The following is a 10,819-nucleotide window of genomic DNA, read 5'->3' on the forward strand; positions in this document are numbered from 1 at the left end:
TATATATATATGTATGTATGTATAATGAGCTGTTGCTTTCAGCTTGTACGATCCGAAGACCTAATTTGTGGTGTTCTCTTTTAATGCTTATTATAATTAAAATAAAATAAAAAATCGAATCACATCTAATCCTCAGGGGCAGATGTTAGACAATTCTGATCACCCTGGCGAACCTGTGGGTCCACGCCAGGGTTTAATTTATAATAAATTATATAGAATAGAAATGGAACACAAATTTTTATTTACAAAATTTAATTCTAAATGATAAAAAAAACCAATCACATCTAATCCTCAGGGTCGATGTGAGGCAATTCTGATCATCCAGGTGAACATGTAGGCCCCCCCTCAGGGTTCAATTTATAACAAATCATACAATTTTTATTTACAAATTATAATATATTTATTTATTTCAGGGATACTTGAGATTGTCACTTATCCGAAGACAAAAGAATATTGTTTTTATTTATTTATTTATTTATATTCGTGATCTCATTGGTCATGCAAGCATGCATTATTATATTAAAAATGGTTCTTTTCTTATCTCATTATCTTCCTTATTATATGACAACATGTTCTAATGAATATGTTATCAAAATACAATTATTATGATATTTTTTTAATTATGTATTTTGGATTGTAGGCTGAGGTATGTCGGAGGCTCCAATGGAATGCTGCCACGTGCTAGTGATTATGATTGCGGGCTCATTGAATATTTGTTTTCGTGTTTTTGTAATGATGTTTGTTTAAGGAGTAATTAATGTGCATAAGGAGTGTTAGATGTTTTTGAGCCATTGAAAGATTGCGTAGATGAATGTTATATGAGCAACAATTTATATGTTTTTGAGTGTAGGTCTTATTGTATTTATATTTGTAGTTTTTTTTTTCTATTTTATTGGAGTTGTTACGTGATTTACTTTTCATGTGATGGGATAATGTGCTTCTTGATTTGTTTGGAATTTCAAAATTACAAATTTGATGGAGTGAACTAATGACTAAAGCAAATTGTTTGATTGTTATTATTATTATTTTTTTTTGGTAAAAAAATTAAGGGTTTGTTTGGGGCGGCGGTGCAGTACCACACAATAGTTTTGTCCATTTGGATAAAATGTGTTTTGACAACTTTTTCAAAAAGTTGATGCTAAAATCAATCTTTTTTTTACCGATCCTGACTAGGCGTGGTGGAAGCGTTCTAGCTGCGGTCTCATTTTTTCAAAAAAACAAAAAAATGTTATGACCACTGCAAACATCCGATTGTTCTTCTGTAGCTTCACAACTACTTCTTAATAGAAGCTGCAGCTACCCCAAGCAGACCCTAGGTCTAGATTTAATATTTTAAAACACAAGTTAAAAACCCATATAATTTTCATAAAATTTGGGAAAACTTATAATAAAAAAAAATTTAAAATGTCATGTATCAAAAAAGACAAATATTCATAAAAATTAATTTGATAAAATCCCATCATTGCAATCTCAATAACTACAAAAAACTAAAATGAGTGAAGCAAAATCAAAAACTCAAAATGAGGGTTATGTGGTACTTATTATCATTCATCTGACATACATATATTTTCAATGGAGGCTATTTACAGAACTGCAAAACTCAAAAACCTCATAAATAATCTATCATACCTGAGTGCTCATTACTTGCCTGTAAATTATAATGAGTTGGGGAGATTTATTAATTTAAACTTAATTTACCTATAAGATTTATTAAACCGGGTTATGTGGTACTTATTATCATTCATCTGACATAAATATATTTTCAATGGAGACTATTAACAGAACTGTAAAACTCAGAAACCTCATAAATAATCTATTATACCCGAGTGCTCATTACTTGCCTGAAAATTATAATGAGTTGGAGAGATTTATTAATTTAATCTTAATTTACCTATAAGATTTATTAAACCAACATAATGAGTTGTATAACATAATGAATGCTATTTTAAAATATGACTCACATAAACCATTTGCATGTTAAGCGCGTGCCTTTTGGATCTCCTCAAAGTAATTTTAAGCTGCATGATTATCTTGTCACATTGTTGATAAAGCAATAAAGCTGTCTTCTTGATCTCTTGTAACTACAAATGAGGAAGTGATGGATGGTGATAATTGTGGTTTGCTAGTGGACAATAGCCAAGTGATCTTGATAGATGACAATTAGGACATATGGTTTAACGATGATATTTGAGAGATATGAGTCACGTGAAACCAGTTAAACGATGATAATTGGGTATTTAATATATTCTTGTTAACGATGATATTTGAGAGATATGAGTCACGTGAAACCAGTTAAACGATGATAATTGGGTATTTAATATAGATTGTCAGATAAATCTCTAAATGTTGATCTAGATTGTCAGATAAATCTCTAAAGTTTACATATATCTAAGTCATCTTTAATTTCACTAAAAGATCACTCTCACATAGTTATTAAAATTTATCTTAATTATTTTTTACCAATGTTTATGGGTAATAGATTCAATTACTCAAATTGATTCATTTAATCATAGATTGTTCATTTATACCTTAATGATATGAAATTTTACCAATGTTAGACTCATTTAAATTTTCTTGTCAAGACCCGATGCGATTGTATGAATGCAATGCTTAAATATCAATTGACCCTTAATTTAATGTCCCAAAATTTCAAATTATACTTTAAATATTTAATTTACGTTCATTTGCACTCAAATCAAGTTTTTTTTATATTGTTGCATTTATTTCATAAAAATATTCATTTTTTTACTGCAATGTAAGAAATGTTTCCAATTCATCAAGAAATTTTATTATTTTACGTCAATCTCGAGACATTTTTTTAGCAAGAAATGTTTCCAACTCAAATTCACTATCATCAGTGATCCCGTTTTAACAAGTTTACAGTCAAACTGACTATCCCGACAAAACAAAACTAATGATACCAAAACTAGTTCAATTTGAGTCCAATGTAGTCCAAAATAAAGCAATTAAAATACGCTTTGGAGGCTTCAAGTTGTTTGAATGATTAAATGAATTTTAAATTTGACATATTTATAGTTAGATAGAGCACCCGATGAGAGGAATCCAATGAACTCAAACTCACTTAATTATAATATCATTAATACCCACAAAACATTAGAAAAAAATAAATCTTATGAGCAATGAATATCATTATGAATTGTTTCATCAGGTGTTTACAAAATTTATGCGCCAAATAACAAAAATACCTCTCCCCCAGAGGCTATAAATAAACCCATTCTCTTCACTGGAGAAGGGTAAGAAGTGAATTTCAATGTTGTTCTAGATAAAAGACCCAACAAAAACTTATGGTTTTCATAGCCGCCGATCGCCCCTACTCACCTTCGGCGACGAACCCCGCTAGTTAACTTCATATCCCAAATACAATGTAACAAATAATGTTGTATCAAAGATACATGAATAACTTTTGATGATAATTGCTTATAGCCTAGTGCTCATAATACGACTTTCTTTAACCTTCTATAATTTCTTCTATGATGTGTTAAGACAAATGCATTATTAAGTATAAAATTGTAATATTTTTCTTCTCAAAAGAAGGGGTACAATCGTAAACTATGACCCCAGTGGTCAGCTAGCGCTACTACAACTTTGAACCATGGCTTTTGTGGCCGACGATGCTATTACAACTTCCAAATACGACATCACTAACACTAACTTGGTATCACAATCACAATTTGCAACTTCCTCGTCTACAGCCTTTATGACTAATCTGACAATATTGCAGTCACCGACTACACCCTCCGTGACCAACTAAAGCTGTTGCAACCATCAATTATGATTTATATGACAAACTGACACTATTGCAGACACCAACAATGACCTCTATAACTGGTGATGCTGCTACAAATTTCGAACTACGACTTCTATGACAAAAACTGTTGATGTCACAAACTATGACATATGTGGTCAAATGATGTTATTACAGCCATGACTAACCAAGGCCTTTGTGATTGTTGAATGACACCACGCTTCCAACTACGACGTCCGTGACTAACTAACATTATTGCAGTCAACAACTACAACCTTTGTGTCAAACTAACGTTGTTGCAATTACCAATTACGACTCTTGTGGCCGAATGACTCAATTACAACTTCTAACTATGACATATGTAACCAACCAATGCTCTCACGGTCATCGAGCATGACTTCTATCGCCAATTGAAGCTATTACAACATTCAATTATGACTTTTGTGGCCAATTGTTACAATTGCAACAACTGTTTATGACTTATATATGTGGCTAATTGCCACTACCAATTATAGCATCTATGGTTACAACCAAAAATAACATATGTAGCTAACTATTGTTATTACACTGAATTATCACATGTGTTGTATCCCAATTGTGACTGTTATAACTAAACTAATATTGATATACATGATTTTCAGACTTGTAATTCCATATTCTCAATTTTAGAAAAGAAGTTTACATGTAGTCTCAATTACATAGTGAATTATTTGAATGTATAGGATCTCATAATATTTTTTCTTTCTAAGATTTTTCCACCTAGAGTATTCTCTTGCTTCTTTTCTATGATATATATGTGTCTGATATTTATACAATGTTAAGTGAATTATTTGAATGTATAGGATCTCATAATATTTTCTCTTTCTAAGATTTTTCCACATAAAAATACTAGAGTATTCTCTTGCTTCTTTTCTATAATATATATGTGTCTGATATTTATACAATGTTAAGACGTTAAATAAATACTCTACCGCTGTAAATCTTGTTGCACAGAATAATTTGAAGTTGAAAGACATGATTTATTATTGGAGAAAATTTAAGTCATAATATTTTAATGAAAAAAACATCAAGATAGATATTAAAATCATGCCAATAAATATATAATAAAAAAATATTTTTAATGGTTGTTAAATATTTGAGTATTTTGCTTGTAAATATAAGGTGTTAAATATATAAATACATAAGAATTGTTCAGCACTACATATATAAATGCCCAAAATTCTTAATGCTAATCATTTAAATATTGTTATTTTAAATGTTAATTTAAAATCATATTTTATTTTTAAGGAAATATAAAAAAAATAAAATCACAAAATACGTGGCTTGATTATGACACTTTTGAAACAATCTCCTTTACATTTATACCCTCGCATTTAAGATTTATAGCCCATAACTTTTTTTTTTTTTTTTGTTTTTTAGTACGACGTCACGACTTACGAGCGAGAATGGATTTGGACGGTAGCGGCCGTCGGCAAAACCCTAATTTTTTTTTTCTCCATTACCGAGTCGAATTCTCGTCTACCGTTATTTTTGTCCTTCAATTCCCTCTCATTTGCAGAGCTGAAATCCCCCATATGAATTTTATGTTTAGGGCAAAAGGGTGCGGCGAATCCCGTGCTTATCATCGCTGCTGCCATGGCCGAGAGGGCTCGACTCCAGGATCAGCTCCGCCGTATCGAGAGGCAGGTATCGGGGTTTTTTCTTACAATTCTGCCATATGAAGACTCAATCTTGATCACGCTGCTCGAATGTTGCACAATTCGCCGATTTATTCAAGAATGATTCGCTTTTGGTAGTTTCTTTATTTGCTATGCTGAAGTGTCCTTATCTTTTAAATCCCGGATTGAAGGAATGGAAGGCGTGGAAATGAGAAGACAATGGAAATAGTAAAATATTTGAAAGTGCTGAAAAACTCTTGGGGTGTAATTGAAATGCACTGAAATATTTTGAAGTAATTTGATTCGGTGTAAACTAAATATAGTTAATTATAATTTTTTATTTGATTTTAATAAAAATAAAATTAATGTAAAGCATAGCTGATGGCGGGTGACCGAGTGGCGGCGGCTGGAGAATAGAGGCCGCGGTGATGACAACGACCACGGTATTCAACGTATTTGCTAATCGTTTCAATTTGACAAATTTGAAATATACTAATTTTGAACGACATGATAAATTTCAAATTTACCAAAAAATGAAATTGCAATTTATTTTCATCCAATTAAAAATCTAAAATTTTAGAAACTCTTGTTTTATATCTGCACTACCTCAATTAATTCAAATATATATTCATATCATGTTGATGAAAGATGGAGTTATTTTTTTCTTTTTTGAGTGCCGGTAAAGAAATGTAAACCTTTGTAGGATAAATGTCCTAGTTTGCGGACTGATGGAATGAAAAGATAACGGAATACAACAACAATAACAATAACAAGCCTTTATCCCACTAAGTGAGGTTGGCTATATGAATTTTTTTTCTCCATTGTGTCTATTGAGTGTCATATATTTTTTTTTATTCTAATAAACTAAGATCATTTTTTATACACTACGCTCTAGTTTCTAGGTGTATCTCTGCCTTTCTTAACATAAGTCAAATCTAAAATATTTACTCTCCTAATTGGATCGTCTGATGGTCGACTTTTAATTTGACCAAACCATCTAAGACGAATCTCTCTAATTTTATCTGCCACTAGAGCTCACCAACCTATCACATATATATTCATTTTGCAATTTGCCTCTAAGTGCAAAACCACTCATCCACGAAATTATTCCCATCTCGGCAACACATAGCTTAGTTTTTTGCTTATCTTTTAAAGGCCAACATTCAATGTCATAGAGCATTGCAAGTCTCACCACCATCTTATAAAATTTTCCTTTCAACCTAAGCGATACTTTTCTATTACATAATAGGCCCGAAACATTCATCCACTTCAACCAATCGACTTGAATACTTACTCATAACTTCCCCATGTATGTCTATCACCATCACTTTGAAAAATAGACCCGAGATATCTAAAACGTTCACTCATTTTAATAATTTGATCTCCCATGGTTACAACTCTGTCACTAGAGCTACTACTACTAAAATTGCATTCCATGTGTTCAATTTAGTTCTACTCGAATGAAGGCCTTTAAACTTTAAAGTAGGCCTCTGTAATTCAAGTTTTTTTCTAAGTTCTTTTTATAGTATTATTCATAAGAAGGATATCATCAGCGAGAAGTATGCATCAAGGTACATCCTTCTGTAAATGTCTGGTAAGAGCATCCATAGTTAAAGCAAAAGGATATGGGATTAATACCGATGCCTGTCGTAATCCAACTAAAATAGAAAAATATATGGTCAATCCTCATTCTGTTCGGACACAAGTAACAACTCTATAATACATATCTTTAATGACTTGAATATAAGTCATATCAACACATTTCTTCTCTAGAACTCTCCAAAGGATATCTCTTGCAACTTTATCATAAGCTTTTTCTAAATCAATAAAAATCATATGTAGATCTTCCTTATTCTCTTTGTACTTCTCCAACAAACCTCTCAATAAAAGTATAGCTTCCATAATAGACCCGCCCGACATAAATTCAATTTGATTACAAGAAATATCTGTAATATGTATGAACCTATGTTCAATTACCCTCTCCCATAATTTTAAAGTATAGCTTCCTCAATAATAAGTATACTCTTCCTTCACTCCACAAACATCTTTTTAGTTTTTAAAATAACATTCAAGAGTTTAGTAAGCCAAGAAACTCCCAAATCTCCTAAATAATTCCACACATCCTAAATAATTCCACACAAAATAATTCCACACATCAATTGGGATATCATCAGGTCTTACAGACTTTTCACCATTGGTTTTCTGTAAAGCCTCATCAGCTTCTTTTTTACTATTGCAATGGTAAAAATGAAACATTTTATTATTATTGATATTAAGATCACTAAATTCGAACGTATTTTCAGAAACTTCTTGAAAGGTTTATCAAAATAACTCACCCACCCATGTTGAATATATTTTTTTTTAGAAAACTTGAAAGGTTTATCAAAATAACTCACCCACCCATGCTGAATATTTTTTTTTTTTAGGTTGAATATATTTTTTTTTAGAAAACATATTTTGATTTTCATCTTTAATACACTTTACTTGAGTAAAATCTTTATTTTTTCTCTTTGTTTGGTTAGCTTATAAATATATTTTTTGTCATCTTTAGTATCTAATATATTATAAAAATTGCTTAAAATAAAATTTTTAGCGTAATAGATTGTTCTCTTAGACTCCCTACGGGTTATTTTATATTTTTTCCTAGTTCTCTAATTTTTACATTTAAATTAATTTTTATAACATAACTTCATATGTTTTATTTTGTTATTGCACATTATTCTTCCACCACCAACCATTTTTATTTATAGAAACTATTTCTTTTGATTCTTCATGTTCATCTTTTGCCACTTATTTATTAGTGTTTGTTATTTCATCCCACATAGAGTTTGACTCTTCACGCACATCCCAAATCATGAAATTTTGAAACACACTTATAAAATAACTTTATATGTGTCATTTAGGTTATTTCATCTAATTCTATGATAATGAATCCTAGTATTCTTTATTTTACAACTTTTCATCTTAAAATTCAGAATTAACACTTTATGTTGAGTACTTAAATTCTCACTTGAAATGACCTTACAATCTTTACATTCTCGACTATCTATTTTCTCATAAAAAAATAATCAATTTGAGTTTTATTAAATCCATTATTATAAGTAATAATATGCTCGTCTCTTTATTATCCATAACAAAATCATGCACTAAAGCAAAATTTAATGTGACTCTACCTTCTTCATTAATCACTTCAAATCCGTAGCCACCATGAAAGATAATGGACCATACAAGTAAAATAGGAAGAATAGCAAACACAAATATCAAGAAAGAAATACATAACATTATTCTCCTTTTTATATGGAAGTAGGAAACCAGATGCTCTTATTTAGCATTTTGGGGGAATTTCTTGGACTTGAGTGTGAGTTACAACAAAAATAAATGCAGGAGGCCATAATGATCTAGCTAGTTAAATTTTCTTTTTACTGGTTGGATTTGATTGATGGACTTTTTCATTTAATATTATAGAAAAGGTATTTGATTCGTAACAATTTTTTTTAACTTTATCATGATTGTTACTTGCCTGCTTATGGTCTTATAGATTTGATCCAAAAGTTACAATAAGCACAACACCTTTCCACTTCGAGCAAGGGCAACTATTTGCATCATGGGCCCAAGTGTTGATGGTGAAATAGATGATGATATGGGAGCACGCTTCTTTTATAAGAGATTCCACTAGAACAAATAAGAAAAGAGGTCTTGTGAAGCAGGAAGAATAAATTTTATCTCTATCATTATAAATACTTACAAAAGGTTATATCATCATGGTCAGGTCAAATAGGGAATCTAGGTTGATAAATCTCTTAAAGGAACTAGGCTCCTTAATGTTTTATACATTTGAAGGTACCTCAAAGAGAATAAATAAAACATGCTTTTCTTTTTATTTTCCTAGATTAACATCAACAATAATAATGATTCAATAAAAATATTCGAAACATAGACGTTTATGCTTTGAGACTGATTAGTTCTTAAAGCATAGATATGTTGAATCCTCATAATTAAGTGAGGCGATTATCTTTCGAGTTAGAAAATATATGCAATAAGAATAATTATTGAATCATCAAATAATTAACAGTAGTTTGAATGGTCGGAGGGTGATGGCTGAGGATAAGGAATCCATAAAAAAATATAAATAATTTAATCAATATTTCATGAATTCTGTAAATTATGAAGCTCGAAGTTACTTAAAGGTAATGTAATCGTTTCAATCCGAATATTAGATGGTTTGTCAATAATCATAAATTTCATTGTCAAGAGTTAGCCTAAAAATTGTGATTTCTTAAGAGATAATTTATAAGCAATAGATTTAAAAAATCTTAAACTTATAATTTCTTACGGTACAAAATTTGCTTACAAAAATAAAAGAATGAGATAACCTATTTATATGCAATTAGAGCTATTCAACTGGGCTTATAATATTATTTTGATTAAGATAGCCACTATTGACTGCACTAGACTTCTAAGCATGTCAATTAAGTCTATGTTTAAGTTAAAGCTCTGTCATAAAACATGATATGCATGCGGATTATCCATCTTTAAGTAAGTGATTTTAACTATATGTAGAGCGGCCGACTATGCCATAATGTGGGAACTTGCACTTGGAGATTTTAATTGTTGGTAAGTTCTATTATGTATCTCTTCAACAAGATTCAAAAAGAATCATTTATAATTAAGAAGTTAGCTTGAAGCCATGTGATTAATTCTCTTAAAAATTTTTATAAAATGATTTTAAGTTGATTACCAATTTATTAAATTCGATACAAAAACTTTATCATAGGAGCTTATCATAATTGTGTGATTTTTCAGACACACTGCATGTCAGTAAACAACAAAAAAAGTATTACATAAACTTTAAAAATAATTTTTAATATGTTGTGATGGCAAGGAACGAATAAAATACAGTTTGATCTAGTTAGGCAAGCATTTATACTACACCTAGTTTTAAGCTAATTGGCTAAAGCGTTATAATCTATCACTTCATTTAAGTATGCACAAAAGTTTTGTGTGGTAAGGCTCATCTTATTTAATTGTGACAGGTTACTAAGCTCTACTTTTTGCTAGACTAGTCATATGAGATGTAATTATGATTAGTTGATTTTTATTATGAAAAAATTACTACCAATAATAATAATTAGCCTATCATTAATAAAATTTGAAATGAAAATCATGAATGGATGATGTCACTTATGCATAAAATTTGATTTTTTTTTTCTAATCATTTTATTTTTATTATAAAAATAGTGTTTTTATGTTTGTAAATAGAAAATTATGCATTAATCTTGATAACTAAAGTTAAACCTCATCCAAGGTTGTTGAGGTAATTTAAACTCCACACATAACAATGAGGGAGGAGAGAACGAGTCATAATCGTGTCTGATGAATTTCCCCCCCCCCCCCC

At 30.2% G+C, this 10,819-nt stretch overlaps 2 protein-coding genes across 7 annotated transcripts in view; both read left to right on the forward strand.

Moving 5' to 3' along the window:
• LOC110019664 (protein RADIALIS-like 3) overlaps window positions 1-845 on the forward strand; it is a 2,773-nt gene extending 1,928 nt beyond the window's left edge. For both annotated transcript variants that reach the window (XM_020717427.1, XM_020717426.1), the window contains exon 2: window positions 641-845. The gene's annotated coding sequence lies outside the window, so the exon portion shown is untranslated. The remainder of the gene's footprint in view (window positions 1-640) is intronic.
• Window positions 846-5,197: 4,352 nt separating this feature from the next.
• The window catches only part of LOC110019675, a 27,526-nt gene continuing 21,904 nt past the window's right edge, over window positions 5,198-10,819 (forward strand). For 3 of the 5 annotated variants that reach the window (XR_002293474.1, XM_020717446.1, XM_020717443.1), the window contains exons 1-2: window positions 5,198-5,224; window positions 5,358-5,452. Coding sequence is in view for 4 of the 5 variants with exons in the window: in XM_020717446.1 (XP_020573105.1) it covers window positions 5,212-5,224; window positions 5,358-5,452 (108 nt within the window). In the remaining variant the exon portion in view is untranslated. The other 2 variants (XM_020717445.1, XM_020717444.1) reach the window with 2 other exon arrangements.

Source organism: Phalaenopsis equestris, unplaced genomic scaffold (genome assembly GCF_001263595.1).
Source record: "Phalaenopsis equestris unplaced genomic scaffold, ASM126359v1 Scaffold000067, whole genome shotgun sequence".
NCBI classification, from domain to species: domain Eukaryota; kingdom Viridiplantae; phylum Streptophyta; class Magnoliopsida; order Asparagales; family Orchidaceae; genus Phalaenopsis; species Phalaenopsis equestris.